The sequence below is a fragment of the Aspergillus heteromorphus genome (genome assembly GCF_003184545.1).
Source record: "Aspergillus heteromorphus CBS 117.55 chromosome Unknown BO70scaffold_17, whole genome shotgun sequence".
Classification (NCBI taxonomy): domain Eukaryota; kingdom Fungi; phylum Ascomycota; class Eurotiomycetes; order Eurotiales; family Aspergillaceae; genus Aspergillus; species Aspergillus heteromorphus.
The window spans coordinates 317,934-341,822 of record NW_020290422.1 but is presented as its reverse complement, the minus strand read 5'-3'; the positions used below and the strand labels follow the sequence as shown (position 1 = coordinate 341,822).

Here is a 23,889-nt window from a genome sequence, read left to right as displayed (position 1 = left end):
CCCGACGCGGATGCCTGCCGTCTGGAATCCTTCCGAGTGACGAAATGCGAAATGCCGGGGGAGAAACTCGGGTTCCCCTCATCCGCACTTTCCCGCTTCCGGCTATCCCTTAGTCAGCCCCGTCCCGAGGCCTGGCCCCCGTCAGCCAATCAGCGGCGCTGTTTCAGGCGGATTGCCAATCCAACGTCACCAAAGTGGGCAGAAGATATTGCCGTGTTTTCGGGCTCGAGCATCATTTTCGGGTGTGCTTCAAATTGAGGCAGATGAGGCAAATGAGGCAAATCACCGGGATCTGATTCACATTTCCAGGGCAATTTTCGTCGCCATGCGGGATGAAATCGCGCACTCGTAATCTTGAACCCCTATCCTGGACGAAATCTTCTATTCTCTACAAAACAACTGCCGACCAAGAGAGTCGTGCAGGGCAAAAGAGGAAAAAGAAGACGTAACGAAAATCCCTCCTGACAGACCCATTCCGCTTCCCCTTCCCCTTCCCCTCCCGAGTCCCACGAATATCTCTCCCGACCCGATTCCCCGGGATTTGGGCTTGGTCAGGTGCCCTCCGTAGTCCCCGTTTTGCCCTCCACGCGGTCATCACTTCTAGTCCAGTCCGAGTAGTCAACTGATACACCGGCCAAGAAAGCAAATGCCTCCAGAGCCCAGCGACGGTCGGGAATACCCTCGTACTAGACTCGAAAGCGGTAGATGGACACGAGGGCAGGAATAATGCGACCCAAGACGTCACCGCGATCAAGGAACACCAACCAACCATCTGTACCCCGCATCCGAGGGGTGCCGGGGCCACGCGGGCCTTCTTCCCCGGATATTCTCGCTGCTGGGGGAATTGCCGAGTTTGACCAGGGTACCCGAGCTGGTTGGTGTTTTCGCGTTTCTATTACTTAAAGGGTTCTTGGTGAGGCTATACAGACGATCCCCGTGAAAACCATACTATAGTTTCTAGTAGTTAGGGGGGAGGCTGGGTGATGACTGAACGGTAACCCCGATCACATGCCAATTTTCTCACGCCCCTTGGGGGGGTCGTTTTATCGCTCAATTAGCGTTTTGCCGCTCGGGTGATTGCTCAGCCACACGGTCGAGTTTTGTCCTGGAGGGCCTCGAGCTTAATGGTGGTGGGCTATTGGCGCCCGCTGGATAGGTGCATAGCCGTCGCCTGCTCCATCTCCTTTTCCGGCTGTTGTTCGTGATCAGACTGGGAGGAGATTTGGTCGTTGTGGTGGTGGTGGCATTCCACAAATCAGGACCGGTCGGGTACCTACCCCTGCGGCGCCTGCGACCGGGCGTTTATGCACGCAAGGCTTCCCAACTGGAGGATTCGACTGGTCCATTTTGTATTATCGCGCAGAGACTGTAGTACGGAGCATTCAGGAAGTTCAAAATACTACAGGCGAAAGCAGAACTTCCTTTTGTGGTGAGTCATTAGTTCTTTCGAGAAGCAATGTTGTGGAGTGCGGATATATATAGAACCTGAGGCGTCAACGGTCTAGACGCGTCCATCTATCGAAGGCGACTCACCGTTTTTTAGGGGCAGTTTGAAGACACATGCAAGTCGGGGGATTTCGGGTCCTATGGCGAAGCTAAAGCTGCTTTTTCCTGATCGGTAAGCCGTATCCTGCGTGCGTAGCGTGCAGTAAATAGGCACTTGGATAGAGAATTCATTGATACATCGGTCTCAAGCTGAGGCGAGCACTTTCGAAGGGAGACGCGACAGCCACATCCCCCGCCTTCCTGATTGGGAACATCAACGGGCAAAATATTCTATAGATGTACTTACCGCCTTTATATTCCTACACAGATTCCACACAACCCCAAACAGACACCCCATCAAATAATCACCATTAAACATTCAATATTCATACTCCCCCAACTCCCCCAACCCTCTGCTTCCCCAGCCCACATAAACACCCCCCCCTCAACCGTCTCCTCCAGTGGCCCATTATCCGGAGCATACAGACCAAACTCAAAAGTCCGAAGACTATATTTCCCGGTCATATAGGCAAGCAACCGATCCCCTTGCCCCGGCAAAGTGATCTCATACGCAGACCCATAAATCCGACGACCCGGCGGGCCCTCAAGAAGCGCAGGGTACTCTCCCTAGAGCTTGGCGTGGTAGCCTGTCACTCCAGCAGAACGCAGCCTGGGGATCTCGGGCAGTTGCAGGACTTTGGCGAGGTTGCGTGAATTTGCCAGAGAACCGTAGAAGAAGAAGTATGTTTTGCGAAATTAAAGGGGGTGAGGGATTGAGGGGGGATGGGTTTGTCTGAGAGATATATATAAGTACTAGTATATAGGCCGAGCGGGTGGATGCGGGTATTGAAGCTTGAAGTCAGATAGATTCTGATGGTGAGAAGACTCTTCTCAACTCATAAAGTGTTACTATGTGAACAGAAGAGTAAGTGTGTCATATTGAGGAGGAATGACTCTTGTAGATGGATGCGTTCCATGGCATGGTAGTAAAAGCGGCCAGGGACAAGGCTATACTAGAATATGGCTGGAGAAAGGAAGGGTAGAGCGATATAGCAGCTGAATATAAACTCATCAAGGTATCAAACATAAGTGGTACTTTCAATTTATTCCTCAGGGTCTTCATCTTCTTCGTCTTCCTCCTCGGCTGCTTCGGCGGCCTCTTCAGCCTCTTCAGCCTCCTCCTCTTCGGCTGTCTCTTCCTCCCCAATCTCCCCATTCTGAGTCTCCTCCATCTGCTGGCCCTCCTCCGCCTCTACACCCTGAGTCTCACCATCCTGCTCCTCCCCCTCCCCCTCCTCATAATCCATAACCTCCACAGCACTCGACATAGCCCTCTCCCTCTTCACACGAATCTGCTCCTCCTTAATCCTCACCCTACTCCCAGAACTGCGACTCGCCCTACTCCCACTAGCTCTACTCCCACCGGCTCTCCTACTCCCCCTCGCACTTCCCCTCCCCCAACATCCTCCTCTTCACTATGATCACTCTCAAGCGAAATCCCACTCCCCCTCCTCCCACCACCCCTCTTCCTCTTCCCCGCACTCGCACTGTCATCATACCCCTCCTCGACATCGCCCTCGGCCTCTCTCCTCTGCGCGGCTTCCGCCCGCTTCACCCGTCTCAACAACACGGGATCACTCCGCAGATCCGTCTCGGTAAGCATGACCTCGCAGACCGGACACCTAACAGACTTCACCCTCGGAGGCCGTCGACTGCCGCGCGAAGAGCCGGATGCCATGCTCGCGTTCGGATCAGGAACCGTGGTCGAGCTTCCGGCGATCATGCTAAAGATGGCCTCGCGTTCGAAGCTGTGCGGACATTTGGTGCTGGTGACGGGGGAGGTGAAGGGGAGGAGCGTGAGGGGGCATTTGAGGGAGATGCGCTCGCGTTCGATGGCGATGTCGTCGTCGGAGTCGTCGGCGTTGTTGTCGGGGGCGGCGGAGGAGGGGTTAAGGGGTTGGGGGTTGGGGTTTGTGCGGGTTGCAGGGCGGGTGAGGAGACGGGCGGAGTTGGCGGAGTCGGAGGTGTTGGTATGGATGGAGGGGGTGTAGGTGGAGATGTTGGCGGAGGGCTGTTGGACGGTGCTGGTGGAGGAGGTCGTGCGGGAGGAGTTCTCGAGGTGGGCGAACCATGTCGAGGCGTGTGGGAGCGGCGGGATGTCGTCGCCAGGGTATTTCGCTTCGTGGATGATCCGGTAGAAGCCGACGTAGGCGTTGTTGGTGGAGTATCTGTCACCATTGTTAGCTTCAAATCCAGCTCAAAAAAGAGAAGAACAGGGTATATACCGGTCCGTAAGAGACAACCCCCCCCACTCGCCGCCCTTCCCCTCCAACCTCTCCTCCACCAGCTCCACCAACGGCGGCATACCATCCTCCTCCTCCTCCTCTTCATGCTCTTCCTCCTCATCATCACGATTCCTCCGACTCCGTCTCAAAACCTGCATCTTCTCACCAATCTCCCTCTCAATCGCCCCCAACACCTGGCCCACGCTCTGAAACCTCACCTCGGCATCAATATTGCCCCGCATGGCCGTGTCCAACCTGCCCGTCACCTCTTTGACGGCGTTTTCCAGCGCAATCACTCCCTCGTCATCTTCCTCTGCTCCCCCATTTTCTTCAACATCGCCCCCTCCCCCTTCCGCATCATCGTCGCCGTTGTCGCTCTGTATCTGCCGTTTCCGCTCCTTGCGCTTCCTTACTCTCTCTCGCGCTTCCGTCAGCCGCTCGTTAACTTCCCCGGCCGCGTCGGTGAGTTTCTCCTGGGCATGGTGGAGATGTGTCTTCAGCTTGTGCTGGGGTATGCCGGAGATGAGGGAGATGAGGGCAGCGTGGGTGGTTTGGTGGGTGGCAAGGTTGGCTGTGGTGGGGGTTCGTAGGGTGGGAGGGGGGGAGTCTGCTCTCTTTCCGGCTCCTGTGGTCGTGGTCGGGCCCGTTGCTGGGTTCGGGGGGCATTCTGGCGGGGGCTTTGCGGGGAGGGGGGGTCGAGTGGCTATTTGTAGGTGGAGAGATAAGAACGGGGAAGGAGGAGAAGGAGGGAGGGGGAGGTCGGAGGTAAATGGATGTCGGGGTTCTTTGTTCGGGCTTGGATGGATGAGTTGCAGATGCGCAGATAAAGAAAAGACGCGACGCGATGAGGGCGCGCTAGACTGCTTCGGGCAATGTGGGTGGCTATCTTATCGGAGCGGCGATCACTCGGAACTACAGATAGATACAGTTATGGAATAATGATGGGATGGGGGTTTACATGCTTGTAGAGGGATATGATTGATCTTTAATTCCGAATAGCCTAAATCCTCATGAAGAGCTTGAATATTCCTATGTTACACCTGTAAAGAAAGAGAAAGAAGCATGTCTACACCTTGTAGAAGCAGAACGCATGGTAGAAACCTGAACTGTCAGCACCTATCCACCAAAGAGTTTGATCAACGAAATACTTACTGACTGCCTCCTGCTCCTCCTGCGTCATCATCAACTCGCCCGTGTTGCGATCACGCACCCCCATCCGCTCGCTCAGAGGGCCCAGCTCCACGTCATCCTTCTCGTCCCGCCACACCTCCAAGAAGGGCTTGCGGTACTGCAGCTCCAGGTTGTACTCCTCCGTCAATCTGCTGCGATTAGCATCTCCCTCTCAATCAGCAGATCGGTACTCACGCGCGAAAGGCCTCCCACGGCACCACGTACTCCGGGATCTCGCCCACTGCCTCCTCCATAAAGTAGCTGTACTTCCACCCGAACGGCGGCCGAAAGATGCCATCCTCCGGCGTCTCACCGGGGAAGCGGACTCGGTAGATCGAGTTGCCCCACTCCACCTTCGCCTCTTCTTCCTCGACCTCCCCATCCTCGGGCTCAGCGTCCTTCTTCGGTGGCTCACGGCCCTTGCGCTTGGCGTTGACCTCTGCCACCCGGGCGCTGATGACATCCGAGTTCGGGCACACCCCAATGAACCGCCCACCCTTCTTCAGAGCTCCGGCCACATTGCGCAGCATCTGTCGGGTCTTCTCCTCGCTCTCGAAGGCGTAATGGATCGCGAACATGGAAGCCACCACGTCGAAGCCACCACCTCCCCAGCGCGAGCTCATCACCGACCCGCCAGGTCCGGCGTTGGGATCAATACCCACCTGTTGCACAATATCAACCTCTCCCAGCCACTCCCCAAAGCAATCCTTGGTGCGAAACTCTCCATGGAACAAAGGACCCCGACGTTGGCGCGGACCCCGCCCAGATCGCATACTAGCGTATCGCTCACGCGCTTGGATGACCGACACATCGGCCGGGTCAAGTCCCACGTATAGATCCACCGGTTGCGGCGCCTGCTGCCACTTGCCCAGATCACCACCCTTTCCGCAGCCCAGATCAATGACCAGGAGGCGTCTCTCCTCCGCCGGCGGAGGTCCCGTTCCATCAGCCCAGTCCTTGGAGCCAACAGTCCGCGTAGTGAAATCCTCATCCGGCGAGAACTTTTGAATCAGAGTGCTCTTGACCCAGTTGTTGAAGCTGCGCAGCCCCTTGATCTTACTCTCTGTCTTGCGCCACTCGCGCCCTCGCTGCGGAACGGCGTTGTAGTGCTGACGAACAATATCCGTCACGCCCCGGCTCTGGGAATTGCGCATCGCGTCCTCTTCCTCCGCGCGCTCTCTGGCTTCCTGGCGGCGCCGCAGCGTCTCCCGGTCCACCAGACCCATACGGGCACCACCGCCAGGTCTCTTTCGCTGACGCGCCGGAGCCTCCGGGGTCGGGGAACGGGGGGGGAGCAGGGGGGACGGGGATCGGGGCGGGGCGGGTCGATGAGAACCGGGGCGGGGCTCATCGCCATCTCGACGGGAGTAGGCCGAGGGAGGTGCCTGGCCGCGGTTGCGGTTCCTCTGGTGTCGTTCTTCGAGACGCTTGCGTTTGGAGACGGGGCGGTCGGTCGATTGCTCCGCGGGAGGTTCTTCCATTCTGCGTTTCCGGTCTGCGGGGGAGCTGCTCTCGCCGTATTTCTCGTAGTCGCCTTCTCTGGATTCGGGACGACCGGAGTCGGAGCGCGAGTAGTCACCCATCTTGCTGGCGATGGAGGACGGAGGGTTGAGCTTGCGTGCGGGTTGGGACGGGGGTCGGGGTTTTGCGGAGTTGGAGGGTCGTTGGGGAGGCTTTTCGGGGATCGAAGGTGCAATGGATGGCTGGATGGGGTCCGTGGAGGTCACGGCGGACTCACCAGGGGGCTAGAGGTCAAGGATAGGTCAGAGATGGATGGATGAAGGAGGATGAAGGACAGAGATTTCCAGCGGGCGACGCGCAGAAGTATTGCCGTGATCACCGCCTAGCGCCGCCAGAAGCTATTCGACTCCACTTCGTCCACTCAATTTACCCCGGACGGGGGACTTCCACACAACCTCAATCTCAACGCTTGAACTTACCGCGACAGAGGGAAGACCCGGCTGATCGGCGAGGCCACCCGGAGGTGAGGCAGGAGGCAGTGGATGTTCCTCCCAGCGGTCGCGGGCGGGATCGTACATGCTGATGCTGCCTCGTCCGCCGGCCTGTGCCTGCGCCTGCGCCTGCGCCTGCTCATGCTCCTGCTCCTGCTCCTCGGCCATGATGATGTGCGACAAGCCAAGATGCGAGAGGGAATAAAGGGTCAAATGAGGCAACTGAGCTGAAGGAGTCACGGTCAAGGCCAGCCAGCTGGTAGTTTCCCTGGTTTGGGCTAGGCCCCAACCGTGTTTCTCCTTGCCGCATCCGGACATCGCCAGTGAATGGAAGCGCTACAACTACTGGGAGCAAGACACACACACGCTACAAGAGAGCCACGAAATTGTTCACTGGTGTGACAGCCTGTCATTCCCTATCGCTGTCTGAAGATCAGATGATACCGTGGAATATGGGTCGTGAAACAGTCCCGGGGCCCTGTCCCTCCCAGTGTCTCCAGCGACTCCTGCCCTTCCCCAGGGGGAAATTCAATGTGGAAATGCATCACAAGCGTGGCGATCACCAGGCGCATCTCCATCATCGCAAATGACTTCCCTGCACAGCTGTAGGTGCCGGCCGAGAACGCATTCAGCGCTTCTTTCCGAAGGACCATGTCAGGCTGGCTGGCCCATCTCTCCGGGATGAATTCGTCGGGCTTTCGGAAGTTCCGTGGATCTAGATTTGTTAGCAATTGATCCTGTTGAACAGATGGATCTCTCACCTCGGTGGATGGTGTATGTCGGCACAGAGACAATAGTATGCGGAGGGATGTAAACACCCGCCGTAGTCAGGCCTTCTGGTCCTGTCTCCCGCGGCACTCCGCTCATCACAGCTGGGCAAAGACGTAGGCCTTCGTTGATACAGCCATCTAGGTAGGGCTTACCGACCAACGCCGCGTGGGAGAGCTGACCACCTGGGACGGCGGAGTCGATCTCCTCGCGCAATCGCTGGAGCTTGTCCGGATGCCTCACGAGCAGATAAAGCAGCGCGTTGATAGTGGCTGCTGTGGTATCGCTGCCCGCTGTGATGGCGAGCTCCGAATCGTAGATGAGGTCTTGATCTGTCCCGGTCTTGGGATGACCCATATCGGAGTCCGTGTCCTCGATCAGATAGCTGAAGAGGTCACGGCGGGTCAGTTTCATCTACGACTGTCAGCATCAAACTCACCATCAAGACGGTAGACATGCCTTTCTTCTCTCATCCACATTCTCTTCACACCATGCTAGCCATTTATCCGTCTGTCGCCTCAGCCCAGCCATATTCCGACAAAGCATGACCAACCAAGTTGCGCACAGCAGCATGCTTGCGTATCGGCTGATGCTCTTCATTTCTTGCAGCGCGTGAGGCGGAGCCCCATGCAGCATATTGAACGACTTACCAAACGCCAGAATCCCCATCGTGTCCCAGGCAAACCCATCGATAAGCTGGGTTGCCTCCTGCGCCTGCGACGCTCGGGACGCGATGAGCTTGACAAGCTCCTTGCAGTGGTCGAGAATGTACGGTTCGTAACCGGCCAGTGCTGATCTTATTAGCTCTGTCTCAATCAACTGGATAGACGGCTAAACCTCGTGAGCTGAAGCCACGGTCCCAGAGCCGTCTTCTTTTGGAATGGAAGGCCTTGTCTCTTGCCATCTGCAGAGAGCGGTGGGGATAGTTCATATCGTAGAATGACCCCTTGACACATGTCGTTCCGACCCCATGAATGTCTTTGATGGCAGAAGGCTCGTTGATCGAGATCTCCCGAGGTTCTAAGTCCAGTTAGAAAAGCCTACAGTGTCAGAAACGCATACTGATCCGAACAACGTCTCCATATTGCTGATGGAGTTCCTTAACATGGATGTGCCACTTTGCGCCAATTACAGCAGATTTAACCGACCATAGTGCGCTGATGCGTGCCAGTCGTGGGCCTGGGAAGCAGCAAAGGGCACAGAAGAAGTATCGATAGGTGACTATAGAAAGACAGAGTGAGATATCAAATGTCAGGAACGCAGTGATCACCCCCCGACACACATCTCTGTACCCTAGGAGGGCCAGGAATCCAAGACCCAGCACGGGCCATGTGGTGAAGCAATTGGCAAGGAAGACCACATGTTTCTCCCAGTCGGACTGAATGAAAAGTCCGAGATGGGCGGAGACCCCTAAGACGCCCGAGGCAAGGCAGATTGCTAGTAGACCTTGTTCCATGATTAGAAGCACGAGATGCTTTGAAGCTTCATGTAGGAGCAATATATTTGGCTTATTCCGGGACGTTTGCTCTGCCCAGCTTCAGAGTATCACAGATATTGACAGTAGCAAGAACCGGATATGGCTTGTCTGATGCCTGGACATATTAGCAAGAAAATGGATTGACGTGGTGACACCCTGACAAGGACTCGGATTAATTATTGTAGTGCTTGGAGCGACGCAGTTTGGCTGACATGCAGGGCTTACTGGATCTACCAACAGAGCTGCTCGTTCAACACACCACTGCTATGAATAGGGCATGTTTCATGAACAAGCGACGCGATGGAGGCTACAGATGACCGTCCGCTCACCGCAAGGATACACGCAGGCGATGTGACATGGTGCCTGGTTCCTGTAGCACAGCGAGAACAATTCTCCTTTGCATGAGAGCGATCTAACCTCGGCCATTTGAAGACCAGCTGGCGAGTGTTCCACAGAATCCGCAGAACTGTCGTCGTGGAGAAAATGTAAGCCAATAGGCCAATAATCATGTCCATATGAGTGAAATTGTCACAGCTTCTGCATATCGTTAAATTTTCGTGGAGTTGTCCCGAGGGGAGTGGAGGTTCGTCCGAGGGGGTCTGTATGCCATCTGATCAGGCAATGGTCTATTTCAACTCCGAGAGTATCCCCGACGATATAAATCGGTCCCGACAGTGGGATTCTAGATCAGGGTATGCTGATCGTGGTCGAGTTTCACAGTCTCAGGTTCGGGCTTGCTTGGTCCCGTTCTGTGTTCAATTTTGAAACCCGCCATTCTATACTTCCACCGCAGATGACCAGTCGGAAGTTATCGAGGCTGTCCTTGATCCGCCGACAGGGCTTCATCGCAGCGGAGTGCCTTATCTTCATGTTCGTCCGGAGCATCAACACACCAGACCATATTCTTGTAGAATGCATCTCACTCAGAAACCAGCGTATAAGTAATAGCATATACTGATTTTGCTCTAACGGTGTATCTGTATTAGCACAATTAAAACCAGCCCTATCCCACGCAGCAGTAACATCCTCAGAGACCAGTTCGAAACAGACCCAGCTAACTACGTCTGCTGACTCTTCAAATTCATCTTCTCATTCCTTCCCCAGATAGCCAACCAGTCCTGTACGGAGGAGCTTGCAGACTTCAGCTCTGTGAAGCAAGCATTGCGCACTGTCTCGCTCTGGATCACGGCGAGTGCCCGGCGAATATTACGCGGTGAACCGGTCTCCAATGCGCTGGCAACCCAGTGTCCTTCGGGAGCTTCAAGCGCCAGGATAATCGGATACGAAAGTTCCTGATTGCGCAGATCTTCTGCAAGGGCTCCCTTTGCCTTGGCGTACTCAGAGGAGTAGACATTTTTGCAGTCGTTTTGAAGTTGGGAGCACCATCTGTTGAGGTCAGCCTCAGGAATCGCTCAGAAGTGGAAGAGGTTAAAAGACAAGGCATGGCTGGGAGGCATACGCAAGAGTCGTCATGGTATCATCCATCGTCTTATTCTCCATCACTAACTGTCCCAACAACCGGAACAGGGCCCCTGTTTTCAGTGAGGCCATCTTTCGATATGCCGCGACTCGCTCCTCGGGCTTGGTCGGGAGGCTGCTCAGCCCATCTCGTCGCCAGATCAGAGATAGATCCTGGCCTTCGAGGACCTCTTCAAGATTCTGCAGCAAGAATGGGGCGAGAGTGGGGAATCGTTGAACAGTTTCATTCAGAATCTGCGTGACCCGATAGTAAGCCCGATTGGCGGTTTCTGACGGACCGTATATTCTGTGGGCGGCTGGCTTCCCCTTTCGGAAGTCGCTATTGTCGGTGATCTGGACATGTTAGCATGAGCGGCCTTTTGCGTGCGTGGACATACATCATCCACCAGCATTAGACATAGATGGATCGCATCCATGATCTCCAATACCATTTTATATTTGGCTGAGTCGACGTCCTGTAGCGTCGGGGAAAGCTTGTGTACGAATGGCGCCCAATGATATTTGCCATAGATCTGGCGTATATAGCCATACGGGCATTCAAAGGACGTCATGGTCTCTGGCTTCTTTTTGCCTATCAAGAAGGCTTTCTTGGAGGTCGGCCATAGAGGGGGGATCCGATCTAGTAGGACATAGAAAACCAGAGGCACAATTCCTATGGCTGCAACCAAAGGAAGAGGCATCGAGGCAACTTCTGGGAGGGTGGGCATGGTTTGCTCCTTGGCGATACAAGGATGCACGGGTAATCGAGGGTATACAGATCACAGTGCGAAGTTTGGATAGACAGGGACGCTTCTATGCCTATATATGTAGGCTATGATTGCGGTAGCTCACCAGTACATCGGCTGTTGACGCCCAGTGTTCACCTGCTTGAGCAATTCTGGAGGTAAGTTACACTATCTCAGCTCTTCAATGTGTTCACACTGGGAGCTATGCCACTTCCTCAAATGGATTGAGATGGTACACTGGCATCAAGTATGGCTGCATGCGTTTGTAGCAGCACAACAGCAGGATTTGATACCACCCTCGACGGCATCGGGGCTTCCCTGGCTGTCCTGCAGGACAGTAGAACACCACACGGGTGACACAATGCTATTGCGCCCCTTGTGATACTACCTGGCCGAATGGCCAAGTAATCGGCCACTGGTCGGACAACGTTTGCATAGTCAAGCGTTTCCTTGTCTGCGGATGATGAACCGTTGATGGCAAGCTGCGGTTAGTATATAATCAGCGTGACAGCAAGGCATCGCATCCAGTGAGTCCGCCATAGCTTCTTATTTTCGTCCCAAAGTCTCTTCAATGGATGGTTTTGACTATTCCACTGCTCCCCCGGAGTATCTCGAGCACAAATGGCTCGTGAACATCTTTATCATAGGAATGACTGCCGGCTGGATCGTCCACTATGTGGACATGGCATATACGTCCTTCAAAGACCGTACGTACAGCATGACCATTGCAGGCCTCTGCGCGAATTTTGCCTGGGAAATTGTGTATTGCATAATATATCCCGCAAAGGGTTTCTGCGAGTGGGCTGCCTTCGGCTTAGGACTGCTTTTAGACCTGGGTGTTATCTACTCGGCCATGAAGAACGCCCCGAATGAATGGCGCCAGTCCCCTATAGTGGGGAACAATATGTTTCTAGTTTTCGCATCAATGACGGTCTTTTTTCTGACTGGGCATCTGGCTCTGGTGGCCCAACTGGGGCCTGGTCTAGCCTATTCGTGGGGGGCTGTTCTATGCCAGCTTCTTATCAGCGTTGGGGATGTGTTCCAGTTGTTGACCCGAGGAAATACTCGTGGCGCGTCGTGGAGATTATGGTAAGGGTTCCCCCTCCTCCCGCAGTATCAGCTATACTCAGCCTTGACCAGGATCTCTCGATTCTCGGGGTCAACATCGACCGTGGCTTTTGCCTTCATTCGATACTTGTATTGGCCAGGATCATTTTCCTGGCTCAACAGCCCGCTCATGCTGTGGTCCGTGTGTATTTTTTTCTTATCCGAGTTTCTCTATGGGATTCTTTTCCTCTCCATCAGACGCTATGAAGAGGCCTCTCAGCATCAGGTCAAGTATAAGGGGAAATGAGTCCATTCTCGAGGTTGCCATTGACAACATGGCTGGCTGGAATCAAGGTCGGGTAGGTGGACGGATGAATACCGACTTCACAATCGGAAGACTGTCCTGCAGTGTAAGATAGAGTTTATCAGTTTGAACACTGCTTTGGCCGAGGGATTGCGAATCCCGTGTCACCTTTTCTAGTCTCTGAGTCTCTGACGTGGTATCCGGAGTTTCGGGCTTGCACTGTACAGGGACTAGACTTGATGTACTCGGCAGGGGAGGGGTACTGCCCGGCTGAAAATAGGCGCGTTGAGTATAAAGTCAAGAGGCTTGCAGGAGCCGTTTTTGGACGCCTCTGTAATTTGCAATTAAATTAGATGGTAGCGCTGTGACGGACCGCTATTTCTTCTGGTAGCACACGGGACAGATTAAGAATAGTACAGTGTATCACAGGAGCGGAGACAATTGAGCCCATTGTGATGTAAATGACACCGTCTCATCCAGGGGGGTAGGGTCGAGGAGGGAAAGAGGAAGAAGAAGAGGAAGAAGGAGATGAGAGGAAAGCAACTCATGTGCGGCGTGACTGCGACTTTGCCCGCCAGTCACCTGCGTTACAGCCCCCCCCCCCCCTCCCCCCCAGTCGTACCTTCCTCGTTCCCTCCAGATAGCTAGGACTAAGTTTGGCTCAATGGTCAACTCAACACCACAACCATGAACATGACCAACCCTCCCCAACCCCCCTTCAAAGTCATCATCGTCGGCGGTTCCATCGCCGGCCTCACTCTCGCCCACTGTCTCCAGCGTGCACACATCGAGCACATCATTCTCGAAAAAGGCAATGAGATCGCTCCGCAGCTCGGCGCATCCATAGGCCTCATGCCCAATGGTGGACGGGTCCTGGAACAACTGGATCTGCTGGCGGACATCGAGCGAGTGGTTGAGCCGCTACACCAGGCGAATGTCATCTTTCCTGATGGATTCGAGTTTATTAACTTCTATCCGAAGGTTGTTGGCGACAGGTATGCCTTGACTTCTTAATCCAGCCTCCTTCAAGTCAAGCTAAGGTTTTGGCAAGATTCGGATTCCCAATTGCGTTTCTAGACCGGCAGAAGTTCCTAGAGATTCTGTACGAGAAGCATCGCAGCAAGCAGAACATCCTTACGGGAAAGAAGGTGACAGAAGTGAGACGACTCAAGAACGGGACTGCAGTTGTTGCTGCCGATGGATCGGTGTATGAGGGGGATCTTGTTGTCGGGGCTGATGGGGTGCATAGTCGCATTCGGTCTGAAATGTGGCGGATGGCGGAGGAGGGTCAACCTGGGTTCGTTTCGAGATCTGAGAGGACCTGTATGTCTTCTTTTCTTCGGGCTCAATTCATGAGAAATGTAGCTAACAACAGTTAGGCATGACGGTCGAGTACACATGCGCATTCGGGATCTCGTCGCGCATCCCGGGTCTCGAGATCAATGAACAAGTCAACGGCGTCTTTGATCATTTGTCCGTCCTGACTATCCACGGGAGACATGGTCGGGTGTTCTGGTTTGTTATCCAGAAGCTAGACCGGAAGTACGTCTATCCCGATGTGCCACGGTTCTCGGAGAAGGATGCAGAACATGTTTTCAGTCAGTTGAAGGACATGAAGTTCTGGAAAGACGTCACTGTAGGAGATCTATGGAAGAACCGAGAGGTGTTCTCAATGACTGCTTTGGAAGAAGGCTTGTTCAAAACCTGGCATCATGATCGGATGGTTTTGGCGGGTGATAGCGTTCATAAGGTCTGATCTTTACGTCCATCGCCTTACGTCAATTGCCTTCATGTGGGATGCAGGACTGACTATTCGTGTAACCAGATGACCCCCAACTTCGGCCAAGGTGCCAACTGTGCCATCGAAGATGTCGCCACTCTCTCCTCCCTCCTTCACGACCTCATCAACGTGCGCGGCATCCACAAGCCCTCCAACACCCAGGTCGACAGTCTCCTGCAGCAATACCAACAGATTCGATACACCCGTATGGATAGTATGTGCCGTACAGCAGCCTCTGTCGCCCGAATGCAGGCCCGAGATGGCTGGTTTAACACCGTCTTTGCTCGATACTGGGCTCCGTATGCAGGAAACGTGCCAGCGGACATTGCCTCCAAGGTCATTGCGGATGCAGAGGCTATCGCGTTTCTACCTTTGCCGGAGCGCTCAGGCTCAGGATGGGAAATATATGGACGAAAGAGGAAGGGGGCTCATACTCGGTGGGCAGTTATCCTGACTGTGGTGCTTTTGCTGGGGTGGTTATCACGTTTGTTTGTCAAGGACGGATGGTACACTTGGTACACGATGCTTTGATCTTTTTTAATTCATGTCTCATTAGAAATGGCGGTTCTTTAGAATTTATCTACCCCGTACTTGAGTAATCGATACTTTAAAAGACTATCTGCTTGTCAAGTAAACAAAATGTATGATCACTATAAATATCACCACGAAAGACTATGTGTATATGGTACCGCCATGAACGCCACGCTGCATGTAACCCCAACAAATGCAAAGACCAAAATAGCAAAATGCCTAAAGCCATCACTGCGCCGACTTCTTCCTCAGAGAATTAACACTCAAGACCTGTCTCATCCGACGAAGCTTAGCCCACCATTCTCGATCGCTAGCCTTCCTAGCTTCGTGATTGGTATCGTCGACAACCAGTTCATCCGTAGACGGCGCCTCAGAAACAGCCCGACTGCCCCCGGAAACAGAAACAGTCGATCTGATCTGCCGACGATGTCGCACGTTGAGCGCCTGGCCCAGCAACTCCCATCCACATCGCAGGTTTTCTGACTTCTCTGACGTCCGTCCGGAGCCGCTTTGGGCCTTTCCGCTCACCCACGGACAGTATTCCATGTGTTCGCCGACCACGTCCAGTGAGTCGTAGAGGGCAGCGTCTCCGTTGCTCTTGGGTTTGTACATCCATAGGCCCAGGCGCCGGAAACATACGCTGCAGCCGGCCAGACCGGCCGTTCCGTCGGGGACAGTGTCCCAGCCGAAAAACGCTAGAGTGAAGGCGGTTGTGGAGAATGATGGCGAGGGGGAGGGAGAGGGGGAGGGCGGAGGAGCGGGGTCTTGGGTCCCGTTGACGGCCTGGGGTGTGGGTGTCTCTGCTCTTTCGTCTCTTTCGATACTGAGTTCTTCCTCGTGGGGGGCGTTGAAGCCGGCTGGTAGCGTGCTGACGAGTTTCTCGAGATCGAACGACTCTGGTGTCTGGATGACGTCTTGCGCAGGCAATTGATCGGCCATTTTGACAAGGTTGGAGTAACGAGTCTGGAGGCCGGAGATTGCGGATTCGGGGTTTGCGAGCGGTATCCGATGGATGGTGGCTTGGGCTAGCTGTCAGTTGGGAGATCATAACGTGGGATCTCGAGATAACGTACCATCGCAACCCTTGTTCCTCCACGGGCACGAGTCTCCGTGACCCTTGACCAGCATATTCGCATATTCGTTCACGAGTTGGGCGCCTAAAAACCATCAGTCCAAAGCACGTATGTAGACCAATCGCAATGCAATACTTACGAACATCCTTCCTCTCCTGCACCTTCTCGCCATCGAACCCATCCAATTCATCCAACTCATCCGGCAGCTTCACGACCACCGACCCCCCGCATCCCCCGACGCAAGTCACCCGCGCAACATCCGTACAGACCCAGCCGCGCTTGGCCCATTCCACCTCACTGATCGCCGCCGGCTTCGGGGCCCATCGGTCCACGCGCCGGAATGTCTCCAATCGCTCGAGAAAGCGCTCGCGATCCCACGGGACGAAGCTCGGTCGGGACGGCGAGGACACGGAGGAATCGCGGGAGGTCGGGCGCGTGACCTTGAGGATCGAGCTTCGCGCAATGGACAGGTTATCGGTGTCCAGACGAGCTTTCTTGGTCGATGAGCCGGTCGCGGGCGGTTCGGAGGCAGTTGATTTTGCGGGACTGGGGGTGGAGGGTTTGGTCAGGGATTCGAGGACTCGGTGGAATTTGCGCTTTTTCGTCTCGACTGCGTAGGACATTTTCCGCGGACAAGGGAGGGGTTGGGGGTGCGGGGTGAGGGAGTCTGTCTGGTGGTTGTTTGCGTGGTGAGGGAGTCTTGGATCGCGGATCGGGACGTTGGCGGTCATCATGCTGGGGGAGGCGCTAGGCCCGATCGGGGAGCTGTCGGTCTGGTCTACCTATGCGCGTGCCTCAGGCAGAGCACAACCACTGCACTGGTGGGGACTACTCGTTTTGAGTGGTGGTTATTGTCCTGATTTTACCAGATAAATAATCAAATGCACCGTAGAGGGATTTTCCGAGATCACTTATTTCGTCCCTTCCATTGCCATCGAGGCTGTGACTGGCTAACACTCACCGATACAACAAAGAAGAAAGAAGTAGTGAAGGATCAATCTCATACTTAATGTCATGTTTTGGGGACCTATCTTACCAGGTAAGGATGGCACCAAATCTGACCGCTCTGATCCTCATAACGACTGACAGTGGAGGTTACCTCTCACATATTACAGTAGATTTTTCTTGGACGCTCAAGGGGTATGGAGACAATACACAATGTTTCATTCAGACAATGTCTGCTTTGAGTTGCCCCCGGAGACCTCCTTTGTGTCTTTCTTCTGTATAGCCCTTTGTGGGGGTATTTATAATGCCCTGGAGCCCTGGGTTCTTCTCCTGTCTTCTTGCAGTGCAGTCTGGATCTTCTTATAACCAATCGCAAGATATATTAAAGACACCCAATCATGGATAGCCCCACAGAAACCACAGAGAGCACTGCCGCGCAGCGTGCATTGATGATACACGAGGTTGTGGGCCTGATCGTCGAGCATATCTGGAAGAGTATCGCATGGAGCCGAGTGCAGTCCAGGGACAGGGAGATCGCTCTCGCTCTCAAAAAGCCTGAAGAACTCGATGGCAGCAGTGACCGTGTGGAATGGAAAACAGGAACTCTTTTGAACTGCGCCCTTGTCAACAAGCTCTGGTCTTCAGAGTCAATGCGCCATCTCTGGAGCGTCTCGGAGATGAGCCATGTCATTTGGAAGAATAGCCTCCCTCTAGAAGGTTGGAAATCTTGCCTCATCGGGCGGTTCAGAAAGATCGAACCTGCACGCCGACAGTATTATGCTGATTTTATCAGGTCCGGCTCAAATTTGGACTTCTTTTTGAATCCTCATGGTGCAGACCTGTTGGAAGGCATTGAACTCACAAAGGTGAACCATTTTTTCTTGCTAATGCCCCTGTTTGAACCCCCGGGCTGTTATTATCTGCCATTTGTCAAGGTTCCCAATCTAATAGTTCACCCGGGTCTTTCGCATTCCTGGGATGCCGCTGCCTGTTCCAAGTTTCTCAAAGACGTTCTGGTATGTTTCTCATAAGATCCCCCAATCCTATCAGGAAGCTTCTAACCCCAGGCAGGTCCACTTCCCCTCTTTGAAAACACTCCAACTGGTAAAGTGCAAGCATCGTTACCCGGATCCCCAGGATATTCTGGCTGACACTGCTCGAAATCTTAAAGAGTTCGAAGGGATTGAAGTCTTCAAAGTCTCCTACAACCATGTATTCTCGAGAGATATTTGCCAATATCAAAACAGCGAACCTCTGCCTTTTCTGCATCTTGGCAGGAGTGAGGAGAAGGAGAAGGAGAAGAAGGAGGAGGAGGAGGAGGAGGAGGAGGAGAAGTAGTTGTCGTGTCGCCTCCCTATCTAGTCGGTCTTTTTCTTTGTTTGTTTTCTTACTTCTTTCTACCTGTTTCCTTTTGCCGCTGTCACTAGGCCCCCAGATAAATTCAATCTACTCAATTCACTGCAATCTACTGAGCTGGAAATCCACCTTCCCTAAATAGCCAAAGTCTAAAGTCCGTCCTAGGATTATTGCTGGCCACACATCAGTAAATCAGAAGTTCCACATGTCCAATTAATCTCCAAGACCCCAAGATAATCAGCAGTGTAACAATACCATAGCACACCGCCGATCAACAGTTCATCTCACGTGTAATGACCTCCAACCCAAAGCAAGCCGCCAACTGACTATATACTAGTAGTGAGCCAATGCCCGGATTGGTCAGCCGGCACATAGCCCTAATCACAGCTTAGTTCAATCCGAGGACTATAAAGAGCCAGCTGAGCCCCTCAGACACAGTTCTCCCCAAACTCGCGTATCCCTCCCACTCACTTAACCCCTTCTTCAGAGCAGTATCTATCCAATCCGCCTATTTTCAACACTCGTCCCACGAAACAAAGCCATAACCTTCCCGTCCCCCACCATGTCGCCGCCCACTCCAACCGTCTACCTCATCACCGGCGCCAGTCAAGGTTCTCTCACCCTCACTCTCCCTCCCACTCTCCCCTCCCCTAACCACCACCCCCCCTCACCCCAGGAATCGGCCACGGCCTACTCACCACCCTCCTGCACCGACCACACACCACGATCCTCGCGGCCGTCCGCACCCCCAACGCAGCCAACACCTACTCACCCTGCCCCGCGCACCCACCACAACCATCCAGCTGCTCGAAATCGACGCCTCGTCCCCAACGGCCGCCTCCACCGCCATCGCGCACCTCCAATCCACATCGCCCACCCCGATCACGCACATCGACACCGTGATCGCCAACGCCGGCCACTACGACGATGCGACCTACCGCATCGACAACGTCCCCCTCGACGTCGTCCAGCAGCATCTGGACGTCAACACCCTCGGCGTCATCCGGCTCTTCCAGGCGACTTATCCCCTGCTGCAGAAGAGCCAACGGCCGATGTTCCTCACCGTCGGCAGCTTTCTGGGGAGTATTGCGGGGCTGGACATGGAGTATTTTCCCGGGGCGCGTATGGGGCTAGTAAGGCGGCCGCGAATTGGGTTACCAGGAAGATGCATGTGGAGAATCAGGGATGGGTTTGTTTTGTTGTGCATCCGGGGTGAGTGGGATTTGTTTCGGAGCATTGAGTCGGTTGGGGGTGGGTGGGTGGGTGGCTAACGGACTGGGTAGATTTGTGAAGACGGGGATGGGAAATGCTTGTGCGAAGAGTATTGGGATCGATGAGGCGTTTACGGAGGTTGGCGAGTGTGTGGATGCTATGATTAAGCTGGTAGGTGACCCGGTTTCTAGTCCTGGGGGTTATTGAAGTGGTGGTGACGGCTGTTGACGAGTCTTAGATTGATGGCGCTACGAGGGAGACGTTTGGGGGGCGCTTCGTCAACTGTAAGGGCGAGGACGTTCCGTTCTGATGGTGAATCCAGTACTGCAAGTGTCATGGCTCATGGCTATGGATACCTACCGGTGGGTGAACGAGTCAGGGGTTACGCTAGTATTCTTCCGGAGTAATTCGAGTCAAGGATATATAGTATATGGTATGGAAGGGAAATCCTGAATCTGTTGCTGCATCCACCAGTTCCTTAATTTTTTTTAATTCTTGGTCTGAGGATTGAAGAGTAGAAACTAATGCCGAAGGATGCTCCGCGTTGGATTGCCTGCAGTCAGCCTCGCACAGCCGATGGCGCGCCCATCCACACTAGTCAGCCCTGCCTGCGCAATGGAGGGATGGCTTCGGTGCTTATGATGGATATTGGTCAATATTCACTGAGATTACGAAAATGTATGCCTAGTTAAAAAATCACACTACCCAACCATTCCAACACTGGAATGAATTGCACGTCTAATGATTTTGACTTTTAGATGTGGCCAAGCTGTACAGATGACCCAGGCCTCGGTATCCTGGCAGTGTCCTTTTTTGGCTGGCAACCGCCGAGGAGCTGATAGAAAATGGGCCTGCCCCCGTGAGGCCAGTAAAGAACACCAGTCCGGGCCACTTCGCACCTCACGCGACAGTAGAGCCCTTCAAACTCTCTGTAAGAGAGACATATGATCCACATTTCACATCCTCAATAATGCCAACCTTATTGGGCTCCCAACCCAGTTCTCTCATCGCCTTGGCACCAGATGCACGGTTCTCTGTGCTAAGAAAGAGAGCATAGAACTCGCCCCATCGCGATGCAGCAGTGTCGAAAGGGACCGACTGCACCGGAAGACCGAGGACGTCCCCCATCACTTCTGACAGCTGACGGAAGGTCACATTTGTCGATGACACGCCATTGAAGATGTCACCTGCCTTGGCCTTCTGAGCCGCCAGTATATACAAGGACGCGGCATCCTCCACATGCACGGCAGAGGTGAATACATCGCCAGGCTCAACGTAGCTGACCCCCTTCATATTGCTGTACATCTTCATGAACAGTCCAACACCGCTAGCCCCACGACCATAGACAAACGGAGCTAGACGGATAACGGAGACTTTGACACCCTTCTCGCAGAGTTTCAGATTATTCTGCTCGCATACTATGCGGTCATTGAGAGGCTTCTCCCATAGAGGTGATGTCTCGTCCGTCTCGGCGCCAGTTGCTGCAACCACCAGGGTGCCAGACGTGACAACAAGAGGCTTGTTGCTCCCTTCTAAGCCGGCCCCGATAGCCTCCACGGCAGCGTCGTCAATGCGTATCCGTTCCTCATATGGCATGTGGTGGTTAGCTGCCATGGGGTCGGCGAGATGCATGACAATGTCAGCATGAGCACTTTGCTCGCGCAGGACATCGAGAGAGTGGAGGTCCCCTCGGACGGGAACTGCCCCTAGACCGGTTAATCTGGCGTCGCTGGTCTCGTTTCGGGATATGCCGTATACTTCGTATCCTTGAGCGGTTGCTTGTTCGATGATGGCGGAGCCGATGTAGCCGCTGCCACCGGTGATGAAGATGCGTTGCTTGACCATCATGAGGAAAAATAGGGACTCTAGCCACTGCCTGTTATTGATTGAGGATGTATGTTCATCATTTCACTGAGTCTTGTCAGCTGATATACTGTCAGGGAAATCGGCAGTCACGGAGTTTAGACATGTTAACCCCGGAAGGCTTCGGGTTTTACCAGATAAAACCGGAGAGGGTTGAACACCTTGGACGGGAGATAGCCAGTTCTATGAAGGGTGTGGGAGCCGGTTAATGCATAGCCTCACTATTTGCTATGCACCGTGTCGACTCGGAACTACAGCAGTCCGCCGCATAGCGGTCAAAAGCATTATTCTGGCACGAGCTAGATCGAGTGGTTGCAATGCTTCGATGGCGCAATGAAGCGAGCCAATAAATCTTTGGTACATAATTGAGCAGCAGCCAAAGTACCCTCACCCACCCAGAGCATGAGGTCAAGTTCTTCGAGGGCGGGTGGGAACTAGAAGCAGGTACCACAGCTCTCTATGGAGTAGATAGAGTGCAGACGCGTGCATCCGGTGACTGGGAGTTGCAGGCATAGTAGATACCAATCAATTGTCTGCAACCCTGTAGCAAGGTCGAAATGACGGAGCATTGACCGTCATGCGAAGAAAACAGAGAAAATCGATGTCTCTGACCGTGAGTGGAGACATAACTGGGATGATTGTAGGAGGATGCGTCGATTGTCAGTTGTCAAGACGGGTGGATGGGCTGATCGCCCGGCAACAAATTGGCGGGTGCTGATTGGCGGGCGGCCGTTCGGGAGTCGAGGGTTCCGGCCGGAAGTGATGCGGCATCGCGCGAGTCTCGTCCGGAATTTCCAATCCTGTCAACACCCCAGGCTTCGATCTCTCGTTCATCCGCCATCATGGCATTCCTGGGGCCTTCCGCGCCCTTATTCCGGAGACTTGCTCCCCGGCTGTCGAGGGAGCTCTTCACCTGCCGTCAATGTCTCTCGCGCACCCCGAATCCTGCGACTGCGACTGCGACCAAGTCCGCCTTCCGCCGCCAGTTCTCCGCGCTGCCCCTCGCCCAGAATGCCAACACCAGAGCCAATTCCGCCCTTCAGGCCAGAGCTAGGAAGCTTTTTGCTTCTAGTCTGAGGAGAAATGCCTCGGGATCTGCTGCTGCCGCGGAAGGCGCTGCGAAGGCGAAATCCAGCTTTCCGGATGTGAGCGACAAGAAAGTCGCCTACTGGTTGCTGGCCAGCACGGCCAGCGTTTTTGGTATCGTTGTCTTTGGCGGTCTGACCCGGTTAACTGAGTCAGGGTAAGCTCATTCAAAAGATACGCCATGGCGGCCAATGCTAATTATGTTGCGACGAAGTCTGAGTATCACCGAATGGCGCCCCGTCACCGGATCCCTCCCCCCCATGAACGCCGAACACTGGGAAGCCGAGTTCGCCAAGTACCGCGCATCCCCTGAATTCCAGCTCCTCAACCCGCATATGACCCTCTCCGAATTCAAGTCGATTTACTACATGGAATGGATCCACCGTCTTTGGGGCCGCTTCGTCGGCATCTCGTTTGTGCTCCCGGCCATATACTTCGTTGCGAGAAAGCAGGTTAGCAAGCCCATGGCTCTGCGCCTGGCCGGTATTGCAGGCTTGATTGGATTCCAGGGATTTATCGGATGGTGGATGGTCAAGTCCGGCCTGAAGGACGACCTCTTCGCCCCTGGTAGCCACCCCCGTGTCAGCCAGTACCGCCTGACGGCGCATCTGGGTGCCGCCTTCGTCTGCTACAGTGCTATGCTGTGGAACGGTCTTGCTATCCTGCGCTCCCACCGCCTTCTCGCCGACCCGGAGGCCGGAATCAAGCTCTTGGACGCGCTGCGTGACCCCAAGCTCAAGATCTTCCGTCGCTCCGTGGCCGCATTGGCTGCTCTGGTTTTCGTGACTGCCATGTCCGGCGCCCTTGTCGCCGGCCTGGATGCCGGTCTTATCTACAACGAGTTCCCCTTCATGGGCAATGGTCTGGCACCTCCCAAGGCGGAACTTTTCGATGAGCGCTACTCCCGCCACGAGGACCGATCGGACCTGTGGTGGAGAAACATGCTGGAGAACCCCTCCTTGGTGCAATTGGACCACCGGACTCTGGCTATGACCACCTTCACCAGCATCATGGCTCTCTGGGCGTACACGCGTCGCTCTCCCACGATGCAGCGTCTCTTGCCCCGGGCTGCGAAGAAGGGTATGCACGGAGTGGTCGGCTTCGCCTGCCTGCAGGTCGGTCTCGGTATCTCGACCCTTCTCTACCTCGTTCCTACGCCTCTGGCTTCTGCCCACCAGGCGGGCAGTATATTCCTGCTCACCTGGGTGCTTGTCCTGGGAAGCCGTGTCTGGCACCCGTCCCGGACGGCCAAGCTGCTTCAGATGGCGGTCAAGGCCCGTGGACAAGCTGCTTCCAGCGCAACCCATGCCCCTCGCCGGCTGTAAGTAGTAAAGCATCTAGATATCTCGGA

General features: G+C 54.4%; 11 protein-coding genes across 11 annotated transcripts; 5 read left to right on the top strand and 6 right to left on the bottom strand.

Annotated features, from left to right (window-relative positions):
• Window positions 1-2,854: 2,854 nt before the first annotated feature.
• Window positions 2,855-6,421, bottom strand: BO70DRAFT_293938 (uncharacterized protein; the record flags this gene model as incomplete). The annotated part of the gene is made up of 5 exons (XM_025539456.1): window positions 2,855-3,713; window positions 3,771-4,264; window positions 4,843-4,871; window positions 4,923-5,089; window positions 5,136-6,421. The coding sequence occupies 5 exons, from the start codon at window positions 6,419-6,421 to the stop codon at window positions 2,855-2,857; spliced, it is 2,835 nt and encodes a 944-aa protein (XP_025398242.1).
• Window positions 6,422-6,748: 327 nt separating this feature from the next.
• BO70DRAFT_61475 (uncharacterized protein) lies at window positions 6,749-7,378 on the bottom strand. The gene has a single exon (XM_025548592.1). The coding sequence runs from the start codon at window positions 7,208-7,210 to the stop codon at window positions 6,800-6,802; it is 411 nt and encodes a 136-aa protein (XP_025398241.1). The 5' UTR covers window positions 7,211-7,378; the 3' UTR covers window positions 6,749-6,799.
• BO70DRAFT_397543 (cytochrome P450) lies at window positions 7,309-9,116 on the bottom strand (the record flags this gene model as incomplete). Its single annotated transcript, XM_025546713.1, has 5 exons — window positions 7,309-7,607; window positions 7,654-8,074; window positions 8,138-8,451; window positions 8,498-8,680; window positions 8,723-9,116. The coding sequence occupies 5 exons, from the start codon at window positions 9,114-9,116 to the stop codon at window positions 7,309-7,311; spliced, it is 1,611 nt and encodes a 536-aa protein (XP_025398240.1).
• A 1,079-nt stretch (window positions 9,117-10,195) lies between these two features.
• On the bottom strand, window positions 10,196-11,296 carry BO70DRAFT_294203 (terpenoid synthase; the record flags this gene model as incomplete). Its single annotated transcript, XM_025539469.1, has 3 exons — window positions 10,196-10,523; window positions 10,597-10,949; window positions 10,994-11,296. The coding sequence occupies 3 exons, from the start codon at window positions 11,294-11,296 to the stop codon at window positions 10,196-10,198; spliced, it is 984 nt and encodes a 327-aa protein (XP_025398239.1).
• A 616-nt stretch (window positions 11,297-11,912) lies between these two features.
• pyr4 (meroterpenoid cyclase pyr4) lies at window positions 11,913-12,784 on the top strand (the record flags this gene model as incomplete). The annotated part of the gene is made up of 2 exons (XM_025547204.1): window positions 11,913-12,430; window positions 12,482-12,784. 2 exons carry the CDS (start codon window positions 11,913-11,915, stop codon window positions 12,693-12,695), a joined length of 732 nt encoding a protein of 243 aa, XP_025398238.1. The 3' UTR covers window positions 12,696-12,784.
• Window positions 12,785-13,385: 601 nt separating this feature from the next.
• Window positions 13,386-15,003, top strand: BO70DRAFT_388120 (FAD-dependent oxidoreductase; the record flags this gene model as incomplete). Its single annotated transcript, XM_025545962.1, has 4 exons — window positions 13,386-13,687; window positions 13,744-14,015; window positions 14,072-14,442; window positions 14,518-15,003. The coding sequence occupies 4 exons, from the start codon at window positions 13,386-13,388 to the stop codon at window positions 15,001-15,003; spliced, it is 1,431 nt and encodes a 476-aa protein (XP_025398237.1).
• A 103-nt stretch (window positions 15,004-15,106) lies between these two features.
• Window positions 15,107-16,753, bottom strand: BO70DRAFT_317113 (uncharacterized protein). Its single transcript, XM_025540372.1, has 3 exons — window positions 16,216-16,753; window positions 16,077-16,160; window positions 15,107-16,022 (listed from the first exon to the last, which is right to left on the bottom strand). Exons 1-3 carry the CDS (start codon window positions 16,697-16,699, stop codon window positions 15,232-15,234), a joined length of 1,359 nt encoding a protein of 452 aa, XP_025398236.1. The 5' UTR covers window positions 16,700-16,753; the 3' UTR covers window positions 15,107-15,231.
• A 666-nt stretch (window positions 16,754-17,419) lies between these two features.
• Window positions 17,420-18,359, top strand: BO70DRAFT_397538 (uncharacterized protein; the record flags this gene model as incomplete). The annotated part of the gene is made up of 2 exons (XM_025546712.1): window positions 17,420-18,037; window positions 18,093-18,359. The coding sequence occupies 2 exons, from the start codon at window positions 17,420-17,422 to the stop codon at window positions 18,357-18,359; spliced, it is 885 nt and encodes a 294-aa protein (XP_025398235.1).
• A 478-nt stretch (window positions 18,360-18,837) lies between these two features.
• On the top strand, window positions 18,838-20,056 carry BO70DRAFT_363181 (NAD(P)-binding protein). The gene is made up of 6 exons (XM_025543501.1): window positions 18,838-18,988; window positions 19,054-19,115; window positions 19,181-19,482; window positions 19,512-19,589; window positions 19,661-19,760; window positions 19,828-20,056. The coding sequence occupies exons 1-6, from the start codon at window positions 18,940-18,942 to the stop codon at window positions 19,897-19,899; spliced, it is 663 nt and encodes a 220-aa protein (XP_025398234.1). The 5' UTR covers window positions 18,838-18,939; the 3' UTR covers window positions 19,900-20,056.
• Window positions 20,057-20,272: 216 nt separating this feature from the next.
• On the bottom strand, window positions 20,273-21,673 carry BO70DRAFT_61425 (putative NAD dependent epimerase/dehydratase). Its single transcript, XM_025548591.1, has one exon. The coding sequence runs from the start codon at window positions 21,435-21,437 to the stop codon at window positions 20,490-20,492; it is 948 nt and encodes a 315-aa protein (XP_025398233.1). The 5' UTR covers window positions 21,438-21,673; the 3' UTR covers window positions 20,273-20,489.
• Window positions 21,674-22,294: 621 nt separating this feature from the next.
• Window positions 22,295-23,863, top strand: cox15 (cytochrome c oxidase assembly protein cox15; the record flags this gene model as incomplete). The annotated part of the gene is made up of 2 exons (XM_025539471.1): window positions 22,295-22,695; window positions 22,753-23,863. 2 exons carry the CDS (start codon window positions 22,295-22,297, stop codon window positions 23,861-23,863), a joined length of 1,512 nt encoding a protein of 503 aa, XP_025398232.1.
• Window positions 23,864-23,889: the final 26 nt, after the last annotated feature.

Bases quoted from the DNA above. Each gene is read 5' to 3' on its own strand.
- BO70DRAFT_61475 (XM_025548592.1), bottom strand. From the start codon at position 7,210: ATGTCCGGATGCGGCAAGGAGAAACACGGTTGGGGCCTAGCCCAAACC.
- BO70DRAFT_317113 (XM_025540372.1), bottom strand. From the start codon at position 16,699: ATGTCCTACGCAGTCGAGACGAAAAAGCGCAAATTCCACCGAGTCCTC. The intron at 16,161-16,215 runs GTAAGTATTGCA...GATGGTTTTTAG, and splicing joins GCAGGAGAGGAAGGATGTTC to GCGCCCAACTCGTGAACGAA. The intron at 16,023-16,076 runs GTACGTTATCTC...AGCTAGCCCAAG, and splicing joins GAGGAACAAGGGTTGCGATG to CCACCATCCATCGGATACCG.
- BO70DRAFT_363181 (XM_025543501.1), top strand. From the start codon at position 18,940: ATGTCGCCGCCCACTCCAACCGTCTACCTCATCACCGGCGCCAGTCAA. The intron at 18,989-19,053 runs GTTCTCTCACCC...CCCTCACCCCAG, and splicing joins CATCACCGGCGCCAGTCAAG to GAATCGGCCACGGCCTACTC. The intron at 19,116-19,180 runs GTCCGCACCCCC...ACAACCATCCAG, and splicing joins ACACCACGATCCTCGCGGCC to CTGCTCGAAATCGACGCCTC.
- BO70DRAFT_61425 (XM_025548591.1), bottom strand. From the start codon at position 21,437: ATGATGGTCAAGCAACGCATCTTCATCACCGGTGGCAGCGGCTACATC.